We start from the raw sequence: 17,232 nt of genomic DNA on the forward strand, positions 1-17,232 counted from the left end.
TCCTGGTGTGCATTCTTAAGCAAGAGTAAAAGAATCAATAGGGGGTCCAGCATTTGTTTCCACTCTCAGTGGTAGAGAAATTCACAACTTCTCTCTTAGCATAAACACATCCACCAGTTTTTCACCTTGAGAGTCCCTATTTCAGTCTTTTCTTTCCTTAGTGAATATGACCCTTATGGTGAGTGCGTTTTTTCCCAGGATGCACCTTGGCGGGGACATGTCTCACTCAGGCGTCTGCTAGCTGTTAGCGTAGCCCCTTGAGGCCGAATGGTGGAACATAAAGTGACAGCTCTGTCCCCTCACACATAAACAACCATCAGCCCTCTCCACTAATGGCCAAACCAGCTTTTTAGCCTGTTTTGTTTTTTTTGTGCGTTCTGTGTATTCATTTATTCATGGACCTTTCTCTCTTCTTCATCCACTCTTCTGTCCCTTCTCTCTCTCTCTATCTCTCTCTGTCTCTTTGCAGCAGTTGTATGCAGCTCAGTTAGCTGCCATGCAGGTGTCTCCGGGGGCCAAACACAGCACAGTGCCTCAGGCCAACCTGGCAACCGGAACACACTCGCCCACCAGCGGCCAGAGCGAGAAAAACAGAAGCACCCCACCACCAAAGCCCAAGGTATGTCTTTGTGGATGCGAATTAGGCTGGAACACCTGTGTACATTCACCATCCAGAGCTAATAGTATTTGTATGTACTGGTTTTGATGTTCTTTAGGTTGAAAACCCATAACTTTTCCAAGCTGGCACAATGCCCTCAATTCTCCATGCCTCACTACAGTTGCATTTCAAGTGCTTTGTATGCCAGCTTCTGAACCCAAGGTCTAGCTTCCACCACTGCTTTGTGCCTTTTTCTGATAGTGTATAAGGCTCATGACAGGTATATTTCCCTTTGGCCAGTGTGGCAGCAGGAGGTCAGAGCTATCTGAGCGGAATAAAGCTCCATGAATATCAGGCAGGGCAGAAATAAAAGCAGTCTGGCCTCTCATCTCTCCTGCTGGGCTGGTCATTCTAGACGCCCGGACACCCCTGCAAGCCCATTCTGTCCCGCTCAGCAGTACAATAGCTGGACCGTGGGGCGGCCAGGGCTGGATAAACATGTGTGAAGGCCTGTTGCCCACTCTCACTCCGGCCTTGAGCCACGGCTGAGCCGATGCCTGTTTGGAGAGGGAAGAGAACAAACCTGGAGCTCAACCACATGCCTGTTGCATAAGAGGAAGAGCTCAGGATACGTTTCCCTCTGTCAATCTCAGTGAAGCTTTGGCGGTCGCCATCGACTGTGTCTGGCCTCCTGCAGCTCATTGTGTCAAAGGCTAATGAAGCCCGTTTTCCTCAAACATTTAATCCTTTGTTGTCACATGACCAAATACATGGAGATAAAGAAAAGGGATAGGGATAATACAGATAATTGGCAGTGCCGCCTGCACCTACTAGGCCACCACAGCCACTGAGCCATGAGAAAATTACACTTTTCTTTAATATATCTTTCTCTCTCATATTCCCTGTCAAGTATCTAAAAGTTGATTCAGAGCCCTCCCTTTCTCCTTCTCTGCCTCCTCTTTCTATCTTCAAATCTTCCCTCAATCGTGGCTCTCTCGTTTGTTCTCTCCATGTCTGTAAGCTTTTTGCCATCATGAAGTGGAAGACATGTATATTTCAAGCTCGCTGCCCTGGGGTAGTTGCCACTCTTCCTCTCATTTTTGAGATGTGTGGCGTGTGTCGGACAGCTGGTTGGACTGAGGCGTACAGAGCTTAAGTGCTTTACCCTGGGGGAGGCCTCACAACTCAGGTGCATCACTGACTCATATCACGGTTTTCACTCTGTGACGTACTCAGATTTACACATCCACACTATTCCTTCACTCAAGCTCAGTGCTGCCACAGTTGGCTTTGAGATTCATCCTGAAGGTGCTGCCCATGTGTTGGTCACAATGGGCTTGGACACTTCTTTTTCGAGGGAGTTTCTCTGGTTTCTTTACAGTCTCTGAAGTAGACTGTACTGTCAGCAGTATATTTGAAGGATGTATACATTCATGCAAAATTCAAAAGAGATCACAAAGCTACTTGGTGGACAGTAAGACATTGTGCAAGCAATGTTATATATATATATATATATATATATATATATATATATATATATATATATATATATATATATACACGTGTATATATATATATATATATATATATATATATACATGTGTATATATATATATATATATTAAAACTTAAAAATAATTTAAATTTTAAAATATTTTTTTTTAATTCTAAGTGACTCATATGTCATTTTAGATGAGATTTAAAGCTTATTCCCTATTATAACATGTATGACAGATCTTAAAGCTAGCCTTCCTTCTCTTACACAGCTTTGCCAGTCTTCATTAGTTCTCCTCTCACCAGCTTCCTTCTCTTTGGCTAACATCCCACCCAAGGATTTGCTTCTCGAAGAACAATCCACCATCGGGGCGGGAGGCAGGCATTATCTGTCATAAATATTCAGTTTTCCTCTTCAATGCAGCGTCGCTACACACCCGACACAATATGGGTCATGATACAGTATTCTCCTCAATCACGTCTTAGTGTTCTTATTGAGTAGGGTCTTTTGTGTGTCTCCCTTATGATTGAGTCCACATCCCACTGGTTCCCCTTTCATTGAGAACAGCGCTAATGAGGACAATCCTGTTACGGCCCATCACAGCACGGGCGGTGAGGGAAAGGTCTTAATCAAGCTCTCCAGACCTCAGAAGCTCTGTTCCAAAACCTAGCTTGCTGATTCGCTGCCTACTGCCTTTGAAACAGCGAATTTCTGCTCGTACTACTGCGGAGGCAAGACCAGGAGAGACACTGTAGCTCTGTGAGATGTGGTGGTCCTCTATGGCTGCTGCAAATGATTTTGTTTCTGGCCATTCATGACAGACGGGAAGGCTCTAGAAACAGGTGTTGGTACAGAAGCTGCACTCCCCATGTTAGCACATATGAGATCCCACTGCAGTGGGAGCACAATAGTGACCTGAGAGTCCCTCTGCCAGGCGAGGATGATCGACAGCTATGGCTTGGGCAAGTGCTGGAACGGTCATTTGATCCTGGAGAATTGCCTGAGTGAGCGAGCTTCTGATGTAGTTCTGGTATTGAGCTATGAAGCTGTTAAGAAAAGAAAGGTCTTGATGGCAAGTTTAGGCCTTCGTTGCAATGTTCTGATGTTGTGTACAGGGCAGCATCTGTCATTCTGAGATCTAATTACCCCTTATGGTGCCTTCTCTGATGTGATTATGATGTCAGCATGGTTGATATCTTGGTAGCAGTCATTTGCACCGTATGGATAGACGTCAACTATCACAAAAGGGTTATTCAGGGTTATTTTATTATTATCTAATTGAGCCTAATTGACATCTGTGAACATATTTGAAGCTGTAATGTGTGTCAAATAATCATGCTTATATTTATAGAGTACTTGGCCATTCTGTGTTTCTGTGTATGCTTGTATGTGCTTTGTTTTCTTCTCAATGCGCAACATGTTTGGTAAATGTGTGTGAATCTTCTCACCTAAGCATGTTTCTTTACATGGTATGCTCGCTTTGTCCCTGTTCTCTTGTTTGATTGAGCATGGGTGTGCTGCATGTTGATTACGCCATGGCAGTGCGCAAAGTCAATCCAACATCGGCAAGTTTTTCAAATGGCCTGCGCAACCACAATTACTTTTACCTTTCCTTGTCGTCTGGCCGCATTTGCTGAAAACGTCCTTTTTCAGCATGCAGTCAGCTGATTTGACCCCCTGCTGGGAGTTTTGATTGGGTCCCAAGTCTCTGAGGAGAAAAATCACACCGGGCCAAACGTGTTGCTTTTTTGCAGGACGAGGGCCCTCAGCCCTTGAATCTGTCGTCCAAGCCTAAGGCATCCGAGAGCAAGTCACCCACCTCCCCCGCTTCCCCACAGGTCCCTACCCTGAAGCTGGGCCCCGGGTCCCTGAAGCACAGCGCCCACTCCAGCATCGGAGGACCGCCGTCCAGACTCAGCTCCATAGGTACCAGCACCTCCACAGTTCATTGCATTTCAATAAACACATAAATGGCAGTATAACCGGCATAATGTTATTACATATTGCCCTGAATGTATCTCTCAAGAGCATTTCCTTCTCCCAGGATATGTTTTTTTTTTGCTCGCACAGACTCTTGTATGAGATGGTAATTGATGTTACATTTTTAGGTTTGCAGAATTTAATTTTGCCTGAAGGGCACATTGTCAAACATTTATTAGTCTAAATGGAGGGGGAGAGCTTGTTAAGCAGCTGTGTTTGGAAGCGAAAGAGAGGGAGACAGCGGATGGGAAGGTTTAGCGGCGTTTATTTCTGTTGTTTAGAGGTGCTGAATAGAGCAACACAAGCCTTCCTGACAGGCGCTGAGATTAGACAAGCCTCTTATACAACTCTTTTACCACCCCCAACACAAACAACATACATTAATAACACAATAAAGCAATATTCTCCCCTCCCCATGCCCCCCACCCCCCACCCCTCACAACAGTTAGCCATTTCAGACTACTTCCCTGTAATCGCTGTGTTTTTCAACAAATCCTGGGATTTAATAGCAGATTAGTGGATTTGCCGCCCAGATGTTTTTTGTTCTGAAAAATGGATTAGGAAGTAAAGTTTTCACTGGAATCCTTTAGAACTTGTCGCAGTGAGAGGTTCTTTTAGATCGAGAGATTGAGAGTGCCGTATGTCCCTTGATTATTCCATCTGGTGCACATCTTTAAGGGGTCAGGAAGTATTGTAATGTCAAAGACATATTCAGAGCCCCACTTAACATGTTGTTTCTAGGTGTATGTGTGTTTACCTGGATGAGTATTTATATTTAAACTTGCCAGATCTTTGAATGCCTTTTTTCTCCACCTCTCTCATCTTTTTGACCTTGTTAAGTGACATCTGTCCTGAGACTTTCCAGTATGCCCGACCCCATGTGTCCCTTTCTTTTTGTGTCACTGTCACCACAGAAACATAACAAGGGCTGTCAAGTGCTCTGTCCTCTAAGGCCATCACTCTCCCTTGCTTTTTCTCAGAGGCCGAAAGAAATGTTCTACTCTCCAGGTCACTGTAATGTGAAGTGTGATATACTGTTTATGTTTTGGGTTATTACACTGACATACATCTCTACTTTAAATAAGTCGTTTTAAATGTAAGTACGTCTCGTAACTATCTCTCTCTAGTGGGGTCGGTGCTCTTAATTAACACCTCAGACATTTTTTTGACCCCCAATTAAATTGACTTTCAGGAAGTGTGCAGGCTTCCACTCATCCTTTGACTTGTGACCATTTTAGCAGATTCCAGAGATATGACTTTTTTTTAAGAGTTCTCTCCTCCATCATTTCAAATGAAAGCATTTAATCCATCCTATCCAGCATTAGCGACCGGATTAGGCCAGATAAATACTCATAATCTAGCACAGGTCTTTGTTAGATTTATCCTGGTGAGATAATGCTCCACCACACACACACATGCACTAGCCAACAGATGCAGCTAGCGGCCTGGGTGGTTAAGCTGCTGAGAATAATACAAATAATAGCCATGAAAAGATGGTTGGAAACATCTTTGATATGCTTGGAGGCAGATGTTGCGGAATGGGCCAAATTAGACTGCTTATGGCTTTAATATAAGTAATCTCTACTGGGGGTTTTTTGTCCACTTTTAAGATTTCCATGAGCTTTGGTCTGAATAAAAGCCTACAGAATGGTAGAGAGAGAGAGATATGAGACAAATGGCACTTTTTAGCTGAATGTAAAAATTCGGATTTGTGAGATTTTCATCAGGCTTCAGCATCCGTTTTCATCTGGATTTCTTATCCTTTGTCTGTGTGAAAGAGAGTGTTGCTCTGTCCAAAAGCTAGTGAGCTGCCTACAGAGGCAACTTATTTAAGGCAAAGGCAAAATTATAGACACTTTAATTAGAGAGAACCGATCACAAAATGCATTGCAACAGGCAGAGAAAAAAATGTATCCAACACAGCAGACAAAGTGACAAGAAATGTTGATTATAGGTGAACTTTTATTCAATACTATAAAGTATCAATAAAAGACAGTGTAATTACAAACAAAAAAATCTGATTTTGTATGCAATGAAGAACATTGTTGCTGCCTATGTAGGCAATAGACAGTGAGGCAGCTCACTAGGTTTCAGAACAGACCTTGTGTCTGAGTGTGTGCGTCAGCGACAGGTATCTGATGATAGCTTCTGCTGTAAATTAGAATAGAGATTTTATTTTCAGCTTCACATGATCATGTTATGTACACAGGCATTAGGTAAACACTGATCTCCAACCATTTTTCATTATTCTAGCACTTCATGTTTAAAGTAGCTGACAGACCATAATGCTAGCTGCTTGAACTAAACACTCATATGCCTGAGAAGTCAATATTTATCTTTCACTCTTCTTTTTTTCTGTTTGCTTTGAGTGAATGTTAAGAGCAAGTTGTGCCATAGGCAAGCTGAGTCACAGAGGTGACAGTCAAATGGTCAGTGTGTGTGTATGGTAATATTAACACAAATGCTGATAGGTGACCTCACAGCACGCTCAGTGCTAATGTGTGATGCCCGGAGTGCCAGCAGTGTTTTAGTGTTGGGTGACTTCACTTTAAGTCCATACATTGAATCAAAAATACTTTGTAGGACAAGTACCAAAAATGTTCCAAATCAAACATTGAAATTGATAATATAATGAAATACTTATGCCCACAGTATGCAAAATGATAAACGCCATGGGCTAAAAATTGTCGATTTGGTAAATACAGGAACCATTTGGAAATGACTGCTTTATATCAAGACACATTTATGCTTTACCTGTCGGTTGTCTTAGTCATACGCCTTTGATCTGCCTCCCTCACAACTGTCATTCTTTCAGACCTGCTGTCGTCTATCACCTCCGGCGGCTACCTGAACGACCATGAGGCCGTGACCAAAGCTTTCCAGGAGGCCAGACAGATGAAGGAGCAGCTAAAGAGAGAGCAGCAGGTGCTGGACGCCAAAGTAGCGGCAGTCAACAGCCTGAGCCTCAACAATGGACGCTCAGAAAAGGTTTGTTTTACTCTTGTCTTGCATCACTCAATCTTCCAGCTTGTGACTGAAAAAAGTCTGCAGACCCCTATCTTGCTCATCACCAATGAAAAGTGCAAATGAAGTTTTAAAAAAAGACGAAAATACACAAACAGATGCGTTAATTACAACAGAAGTGTTCATCTCTGAACAAAGTGATTTCCCAAAGCTGTTCTTGTGAAGAGGGGGAGTAGAGGTGACTAAGATCTGAAAGCTCTTTTGTTGCACATGATGGCGATGTCTGGGAGGCAGACTGAGGGCAGGCAGGGCGCAGTGAACAGGACGCTAATTTTAATGGCGTAGCTGATGCTAATGTGAAGTGACTGGAGTGACTCCTCGGCTACACGGCTAAATTGGGCTTGTTTGCTAAACACACTTGAGTCAGCTGGTCCACGAGCCACAGCACAGGAAACGCCTTTGACCACAGATGATAGAAAACACTCGCTTTCTGTGGAATTTGCATACAAATGCTTCAAAAAGCCGAGTATGTCAGTAAACAAGCATTAAATTATGGATACTTTTGCCTCGTCCACCTCTAATGATGTGATTGTGCACATCAGCATAGGAAGACGCTTGTATATACACAGGTGTCCTTGCTTCCTGATTTTCTCCGCCACACAGAGATTTGGTTTATTTCATAAACCTTTGTGTGTAAACTCGTATCAACATCTCCAAATACACAGTAGGTAAATGCTTAACAAAAGCATGTTTATGGGTCCGTTGATCTCAACTTCAGTTTAGCACCCACATGTTCACACTGCACTGAGCACCCACCAGCTCACACTGGTTAATGAAGGTGCATTAGGAATAATCCATATCTCCCAAGCACTTTATCCTTATTATGATTTACCACAGATCAGCTGCACTACCCTGACCACAGCTTTACATTCACACACACACATAACTGTCATCCACGCTGCACTTTTACACACGTTTGAGTACAGAGGGGTTATTTTTGATTAATGCCACACATTCGAATGCTGAGAAAAGGGCGGATTATTTGCGGTAAATGTGAGGGCAGCACACGTGAAGAGAGAGAGAGTATTATCAATGATCTCGGTCTTGGAGAAAAGTGGGATGTTGGAGTTCATCTGAGTGATGTTGTTGCAAGAAAAGTTCTCTCTCCTGTATCTGATAAATTTCAGATTAAAAAAGGACATTTCAATTAATTAAAGGACCTTTCTTTGCAGGGGTGTTAGGGGCTGGGCATTCTCATTCTAGAGAGTATCTGATAAGACAAAAATCTGTAGTGCAGGATGGGTCATCAATAATTTTTCCATTGTCCATTTTCTTAGAACAGAAGTAAGTGACAAATGTAATTTTTAAGTGTGTAGTTTTGTCTTGAAGTACAGTAGCATATAGTTGGCATTCAAGATAATGGACATTAAAGCCTCCAAACTAAAGTTTTTAAATCTTCAAACTGTATTGCGGTGGTTCGTGCCGAAATGCAACATGGTAAAGTGGTACAGTTGTTCTCTCGCTATTTGTTTCTGTTACGTGACTGAGGTCCACATCAGCCAGCCCATCTGATGTTTGTTTTCCTCTTAAGCCCATTATCTCCTGATTTTAGACAATTACTGTCCCTCTATGTATTAACCTCGACTCTCTGAGAGAGTGCGCTGCGCTCTTTGAACTTATTCCCCAGGAACACATGGTGCGGTCAAACCCTGCGTTGTTCCTAAACCCTTTTGTGTCACACTAAGATAAATGGATTGTGGGAGATGAGCAAGGTAAATCACCTATGAGATGAAAGAGTTTTAGCGTTGATCCAAGCAAGGTTTAGGCTCAGTTAGTCTACATATTATGGTACATGTTTTAACTACTCCAGCTTAAAATCATCTTTCTCCATTGACAGCCAATCAAAGTTAACTACGTATTCTGTCGAAATATAAATTGTGCAAGCAACATACGTATACAAGGCTAATATTTCATTATAGTGTAGTACATTTTTTTACCAATTTATTTTTTGAGGGCTCTTAAAATAGTAATTATTCTTGCAGTTGAGATGAGTGTTAACGGATAGCTTTTCCCAATATTACAAACCACCTTGTGTATAAAGTCGAAGTTTTCGTGTTGTCACATTATCAAACCTGATCATCTCTCTCAGTCTCTCTTTGTCTCTCTGGGGAGAGATTCTCTCTCCATTACACATTCATTTAAACCCCACTCACTAACTCAGTCTGAACAATTAAATCTCGATGGCTGCAAAATGGTGTAATGCATTTCATTACAGAGTCGCAGAAGGCCCAGGTCACTCTCTAATGGTGAGGACTCTGTCTGCGAGTGTGTTTTAAACGTAGCGTGGATTCAGGATGGAGTCTAATTGACTAATTAAGCCCCAGATGCAGCTCCGAAGGGGGGGTGTGCATGTTTAGAGAGTAGGGGGTGTTGTGTTGAAATATGCAGCCCAGCTACATTAGCCATGTAAATGCATAGTAAATCTCTTTTTATTGGGTGTAATAAATACCCAGGAGACTGTGCGGTCCAGCCCCGCTCTCATCTGTAGAGCCGTCGTGCTCTCTAATGCATTGACCTCAGGGCTAAGCGAGAGAGACCGAGATCGAGTGAGAAAGAGAGGGAAAGAATAAGTGTAAATAGATTGCAGGTGGCATTCAGGCTACTCATATTTGATGGATAAACATTAACTCACATTTTAATATTTTTTTTTCTTCTGATTCTCTTTCCATGCACTTGATTCTTCAGTTCATCTGTGTTTATGCAAATTTCATCTGTTGATTTGTCGATAATGAATTTAAATGGATTGGTTTGTATATTGTGTGTGTACAGGATAAAGCTGCTCTTGAGAGCCTAAGCCAGCATTTAAAACAGTCTGAAGAGAGCAAGTTCACTCACGCAATGATGGACTTTGGCATCAGTGGAGATTCAGATGGTAAGATCATCATCTTCTTTTTTACGCCAATCATAAATTCCTCTCTCAATTGATGTTTTTGTGTAATCAGAAAGTTCAGTTTAAAGTTGGCATGAAATGGATTTTAAGATTCATCAATTCATCCATGCATGTTTTTTTTACCATCTTTTTTAATAATACAAATACTAAATCTTCTGGTGAAACGTTTCCTCTCTGGTGACATATGCAGGACTTCAATTATTTTGTCTGAATAAACCCCACCCTGTCCTAATTTTTTTCTTTTGGATGCACCTAAATATACGTCATACAGAAGAACAGATGTGTCGCTACTTCTGTAACATTGTGACTTTAAAGACAAATAAAAGTTGAAGTGAAATAAAAAAGGACCCTATTTACTTCCCTATAATCTTAATTGTTTTCTTGGTGGCTGATGCTACCTGTTTTTATTATTTGATTTGATTTTTTTTTTTTTTCAATGAATCACAGCCAACCATACATTTATGTCTTATTTTATGTGTATTGTACATATGAGCATGTTTGTTCACCCGATTTCCTTCTCCAGGAAGCCCGAGTGTGTCGGACTCCCGGATCTTCAGGGAGGCTCGAGGGCGTGGCGGCAGCAGCGAACCGCACATCAAGCGGCCCATGAACGCCTTTATGGTCTGGGCTAAAGACGAGAGGAGGAAGATCCTTCAGGCCTTCCCTGACATGCATAACTCAAACATCAGCAAGATTCTCGGTGAGATAGAGACCGTGCCACTAAATCTCTCAAACCACTTATCTAACCACTTACAGTTTACTAGCTCCGTCTCTTGTTTTCAGCTGCGCAGTTTTTGACTCAAGGCTTTTGATAAAGATTTATTTTCCATCCAACTTTGATTCACACACTGTATTCCCTAATTGGCTGAGATTTGTGGGTACATTAAATGTGGGTGGGGCTTAAAGGCTGGCTCCTTCGGGAAGAACTATGCAGCCCGTGACAGAGAATCCCCTCTGTTCTTCCTCCTCAACACACACACACACACACACACACACACACACACAGCCCTCTCCCGCACTGCATTGTGTAACCACCGCCTAATGAATCGCTCTAGAGGGCCGACTCCAACAATGATGATATAATTCATTATGCATTAAACCAGCTCTCCAGTCTGTCTGACATTTTCTCCAGACCTCTGGGATTGTGTTTGACATTTTAAAGAGCTCCTAAGCGTTTTATAACGCCAGAAAATCTGGTTTTAATAAGGCCCCGCTCTCTCAATTGTTAACAGAAGGAGTTCCCCCTTTACAGCACTGGGTGCATGTCAGGGCCAGTGGTGACAGCTTTTCCCCATTAAACATACAGTAGGACTGTGTAAATTCAACACAGACTCACATACACACACGCGTAACACCCTGAACACACATTTACTGCAGTTTTTGGGACAGTGGCATGTGCTCCAGTGTGTAAATGTGCATGTATATGTATGTATTCACATGCCTCTGTTAATGAAAAAGAGCGACACAGGCCACAGGTACGCCTGTTGAGCTCTGATAATTAGATGGAGTGTATTAGTGGCCCACTTAACCCGCTGTGACATGGAATAATGTCGCGTGTGTGTGTGTGTGTGTGGCTTTGGAGGGCAAAGAGCACACTCTATTCTTCTCTGTCTGACATCAGTTCCACTCAAAGGTACTCATTAGACCAAACAAAAACCCTCTCTTAGTGCAAAGTGCCAGTTTTTAAGGCTCAACAATAGGCAGTTAAAAACCATACTAAAGTGTGAGTGTATTGGAGATGTGCAAAATTACATATTTTAAAAATCGAATAGTTACTGGGTTGCCTGAATGATTAGTCAACTACTCTGTATAATTTGGCTGTTTGAGTATACCTGACCTTGCTCTAGTACGTTTTCTTTAGGGCACATTTGCATTGGGAAGCTCAAAAATGCAACCGTTAAATAAACACATTTAAATGTTTGTTTGTAGCAGCTATCCCTGACTTTCTGTCTGAATCATAACTGTGCATGCATGTGAGGTTCTCTAAACACCTTGTTGTTCTTGCAGGTTCTCGTTGGAAGGCCATGACCAACCTGGAAAAGCAGCCATACTATGAAGAACAGGCCCGTCTTAGTAAGCAGCACCTAGAGAAATACCCAGACTACAAATACAAACCACGGCCCAAACGCACCTGCCTGGTGGATGGAAAAAAATTGCGTATTGGTGAATATAAGGCCATCATGCGCAACCGCAGACAGGAGATGCGCCAGTACTTCACCGTAGGGTAGGTTCCATTAAAAGAATACATTAGTAAAAGTTATTTAAGTCAACATGGAATCAAATTGTTGCAAAATGCAAAATGACACATTCCTGATCTTACTGTTAACGATTCATCAGTGAATTCATGAACAGTGCACATGCACCACCTATGAAACGACTTTCCTTTTGGGTGACATCACCAAACAGTCACATTTTTCAACCCCTCACTTTTTCATTATTTCACTATATACAACAATCAGACTAAGGTTTTCACCCAGGCCCCACTAACAGGTTGTTGTGTGTTTGTACTACAGACAGCAGACCCAGTTACCCTTGTCCTCAGCGGGCGTCGTGTACCCGGGTGCGCTCTCTATGGCGGGAATGCCCTCTCCACAGTTGCCCTCTGAGCACTCGAGCATGTCGAGTAGCCCCGAACCAGTCCCGCCAACCAGCCAGCCCTCATACCGCACACACAAAGGGGAGGGGCCTCGTGTGAAGGAGGAGGAGCTCCGAATGGATGATGGCAACGGGGAGGCCTACGATGACTTTGACTACGAAGACGATGACTATGGCAGTGACAGTGAGAATCACATCACTCAGTAAACCTGCCAATCACAGCCATCTCATGCAAGCAAACTTCATTCCGCCCCCATACACCGTCCAATCAGGACTCCTCCAGACCTAAGCCTGATATCCACAGCAAAGCACAGGACCTGTCAATCAAAATGACTGTTACATGAAAAGGAGGGTCTTGTGAATGAAGTGTAACGCTTGCCCTGACTCCCGCTGAGCGAACGTACCGCGGCAAGTTCTTATTGAATCACGAGTAAGCTATGACTACATAGGAAAAATGACGCTTGACCGGTTTGTTATCAAGACATTTATTACTAAGGACCTGTCAGTCGACCCGTCATAGACACTTTAAAATGGTGGACCTGTTTGTTTCTAAAGAGACACTTTTAAACCGCTTTTTTTTTTTTCTTGGTTCTATAATATTCTCACTCAGGTACACAGTGCCAACAAGTGGCTTGTGAATGTGATTTTGTTGTTTTTGTGCTACAGTTTTAATAGAGAAAAAAGACATTTATTTTCCTCTTCACCGTAAAGCACCTGACAGGAGTAAAATGACAAACATTTCCATTTTTTTCTTTCTCTTCGGCGTGCTGTTAGCTGAATCTCTTTCTATCATCCTCACGCCCATGTGCTCTCACTCAAAGATGTCTTTTCTTTTGGACGAAAGGATGGGAAGGGATTCACGTCCCTTCACTCAGGAGATTGGACACCGCTGGATGACAGACCAACCCTCGTCTTTTCCTCTTGACACGCTTTTACTGTTCCTTTCTCCTCTTCTGTGGAAACTTTGGATGTTGACGTCTCTCATGTGTGGAGACAAACTTTAAGAGATAGCACAAATTTTGTTTGGTGAACAGCTGACATGGAGGGTGAAGCCTCGAGCAGAATTATTGTATGCGTGCACATTTCTTTATGTTTGTGTGTGTGTGTGTGTGTGGATGAATGCGCCTTTTGCTAGGTTTTAAGTTAATTTTTAGTACATGTAGACAGTTGATGTGCTGGTCATGGGAACATTAACAACAAAAAATACAACATTCAATACGTACAATTCATGCTAGCTGCCATATCCTTAAGGAAGGAAACCAAACATTTAATAATTACACTGCATTTATCATTCTTTATTTTTCTTCACGTCCGATCATTCCTTGATCATTTGTTAATATCTTTGTTTGCTTTTTCCTCCTGTCTTACCTTCTTTTCCTGTCATTCTCTTTGTCTCCCTGAACAACCTGTTTTTGTCATATCTGGGTGCAGGGAACATTGCACCTCATTCCGAAAGGAATAGAGAGGATGCGGAGAGAAAAGCTCTCTAGAGAAGAGTCTGTGCCTGAATGGCGTATTGAAGGAGGAGAATAGAGTTCCCACAAGCCCCAGTGCTCAGCACTCTGTTTTCAAAGGACAGCTCTGAGAGAAACCAGGGATCTCCGCACAAGACAAGCACGAGTGTGCGTTTCAATCAGCGCCCCTTAATATATCTCACATCTCTCCTCCTCCTCCGCAGGGGTTTGTGTTGTCTCTCTCTTTTCGCTTTAATTCCCACACTTTTTTCCATCTATCACTCCGTTTATCAGTGCAGAGGAGTCTCCGAGCCGTGCCATCAGTCATCCACTCTCTGTGTGGCTCTGACTGACCCACTCAATCTTACTGCACCTGTGTAGCTGCTTTTGGCACGGCGACAGCGTTTGATTGACGGCTGCCCTAACTGTAACTACTCTGCCAGCCTCTCTCTGGCCTGGTGTGGTCATAAGCGGGCAGCTGGATGAGAGAGAGACACAAGCTGTTAGGTGAACAGCAGCCAGACTCCAACCATTAAACATCTACCCAAAAGCTGTCAACTCACAACACGTATCAAAATATATATTCCGATTGCACACATGGAACTACAAACTTATTTAGACTTTTCTGGCCTACTTGAGATTTTTTTGCCGAAAAATGTTAAAGGTACTCCGCAGCACTAGCCAAGTGTTGACCAATCGCATTTTGCGTGCTTGTCTTTGTCTAGTTTATTTGGTTCGAAGAGGTCCAGTCCCGTCTGTTGTTTGTATTTATGTTCTGCCTCCATGTCAACGTCACTCTGCTGTCGAGGTTGGGAGGAGCCGTTTCAGACTCTGCATGTCAATGTTTTAGTTCGTATTTGCAAATACTGTATTTTATTTTCATTAAAACTGCCTCTAGTGTAATAATATTATTAACATTAATTATAAGAATAGGCAGCATTTCCTAAGTTTAGTAAGTTATGTACAGTATAATTTATTATGTTTTTTTTTTTATGATCGTATGGAAACTGCGCTTGATAAAGCATTATATTTAGCTGGGTAGGTATTTAGATCTAATTATTATGTTCAATATTCTGTTTTTTGTTTTCCTTTTTTTATTTGTTCTCGTTTTTTTTGTTGAATTAATCCTGTTCTGACGCTGGTATATCTCTGATAAAGTGGTCACGGTGAACTGCTGATATGAAGGAAAAGAGACATTTCTCTTTTTTTCCATTTTCTTTTTCTCCTCCGTGCATCATTCATGAACTCCAAACATTTCTTAAAGCACTAGGACTCTGGACACTCGGAGACAAACATAATAAGAAGAACATGATATTTTTATTTGTAATGGTTTATGTATAATGTGAAGTTTCCTATCTGTTAATTCTCTTTTACTTTTACTGAAGATAAAGAAAACAGTTATATTATACCCCAATTGTTATTGAACAGAAAGAGCGCGTGGATCTTGTTTACTGATATTTGTCATCCTCTCCCTTATGTTTCATTGGAACATCATTGGTTTAGATGAATACATTTGTTTACCTATCGTGTCAAATTACAGTTCAGGGTTACAATACACAACTAACCCTTGAAAAGGATAGTTCAGCCCAAAAATGAAATTTTGCCAAAACCTGTATGTGACTTACTTTTGTAGAACACAATAGGAGACGTTTAGCAGATGCTCCAAGCTGCCCTCTTCCAAACAATGAGAGTGGATGTGGACCAAGGGCTCTGAAAAGAGAAAGAAAAAAATCGCCATATAATATCTTTGTAAAAGAAACCGACTTGAAGTCCTTATTCACTGAAAATCTTGCTTGAACACCATGGTCACCACTCAGTTCATTGTATGCAAAAGAGCGGCTTGGACATTCTGCTAAACATCTATTGTGTTTCACAAAAGAAAGAAAAAGTGAAACGGGTTTTAAAAGACATGGTGACAGGTGGCTATTCCTTTAAATCAGAAGACATGACCTTTCTAAAATGGTGATCTGATTCCAGTGAAGCTCCACTGAACGGCCATATTAGATGTTTTTATCTCCAGAATTGTTTTAGCTCCACACTGTCTCCATCTGTCAATCAAGCTCACTATAGTGACATCACAATCACACCTTGTCAGATAACGAAAGTCACAATCACAGCATAGATTGTGTAGGTCATCTAGTGTGACCATGCTTTCACTTGCAACTAATTCCCACAATCATATCAATGGATAGGGACACGTATGCTGGAGGTTTATCATACAAGGTCACTAATTATTTTTCGGCATGGTCTTTGTGTACACATACTCTGATTGATGATGGCCTGTATTACGAACAATAATTGATAAGACAATCAAAGTCACGTGTGGAGCTCAAAACAATGTTAAATGACAACAAACAAAAAGTACTTACCATTTCAACTTGAAAATCAAGAAAGATAATTATGTAAATATAGCATAGAGTTATAGATTTATATTTTGTTCATAACACAGTGTAATATAAGTTGTATATTTCTTTCTCTCTTTTATTGATGTTATTCATGCCACAATAAAAGCAAGAGTTACTGTACTCTTATGGAAAAAAGAAAAAAAAGCAAGCTGTGGGTTACCACCATCTGTTCTAAGTTGACGTTTTTCAGTATTACTGCCAGTCAAGGCTCAAATAAAAACAGCAACGTGTTCTGTATCTCTACTGTGTCTGTGGCTTCTTTTTCTGCCCTACTCCAACTCATCAACTCCATAATTAAACTCTAGCACTGTTAGATGACAGTCCAGAACTGCCAAAAAAAAAACACACCACACTGCACACCAAGTACTGTTTGTCTACTCTTATACATGTGCCAACATATGAAGCAATCCCAAGATTTTTAGGCCAAACAAAGGGAACTCCCAGCGCTGAACGTCACTGCATGAGTCTGGAATGATCTACGTCACACTGGACACCTGCTGAGATTACAAATATTTGTAGAAGAGTGTTTATGAATTACACTATATTGTTAACAAACCTTAAGTGGTTTGTCTTGATCTCTCCCTCTCAAGTAGGTGGTCAAAGATGTTCCATCATTAGAAAATACTTTCATACCAGACTTTTTAAACCACTCATTTCAATTAGAAATAATATTTGTGACACAAATCAAGAAATTACCCAGTGTTATCATACAATTGCAGCATCCAGAGCAATAAAAATACCACTTTTATGAGGATGAATGTCTGGACTAGATTTTAGTCAAAATAACAAGG

General features: G+C 41.7%; 1 protein-coding gene across 23 annotated transcripts in view; it reads left to right on the forward strand.

Moving 5' to 3' along the window:
* sox5 (SRY-box transcription factor 5) overlaps positions 1–16,678 on the forward strand; it is a 243,833-nt gene extending 227,155 nt beyond the window's left edge. For 11 of the 23 annotated variants that reach the window (XM_077234375.1, XM_077234383.1, XM_077234385.1 and 8 more), the window contains 7 exons: positions 470–619; positions 3,848–4,019; positions 6,889–7,061; positions 9,867–9,969; positions 10,511–10,687; positions 11,995–12,211; positions 12,501–16,678. In XM_077234375.1, coding sequence (XP_077090490.1) covers positions 470–619; positions 3,848–4,019; positions 6,889–7,061; positions 9,867–9,969; positions 10,511–10,687; positions 11,995–12,211; positions 12,501–12,789 — 1,281 coding nt within the window. In that variant the 3' untranslated portion in view covers positions 12,790–16,678. The remainder of the gene's footprint in view (positions 1–469; positions 620–3,847; positions 4,020–6,888; positions 7,062–9,866; positions 9,970–10,510; positions 10,688–11,994; positions 12,212–12,500) is intronic. The other 12 variants (XM_077234391.1, XM_077234393.1, XM_077234390.1 and 9 more) reach the window with 4 other exon arrangements.
* The last annotated feature ends 554 nt before the right edge of the window (positions 16,679–17,232 follow it).

Source organism: Siphateles boraxobius, unplaced genomic scaffold, assembly GCF_051911475.1.
Source record: "Siphateles boraxobius isolate OS27281-9 unplaced genomic scaffold, OSU_SipBor_1 19, whole genome shotgun sequence".
Taxonomy (NCBI): domain Eukaryota; kingdom Metazoa; phylum Chordata; class Actinopteri; order Cypriniformes; family Leuciscidae; genus Siphateles; species Siphateles boraxobius.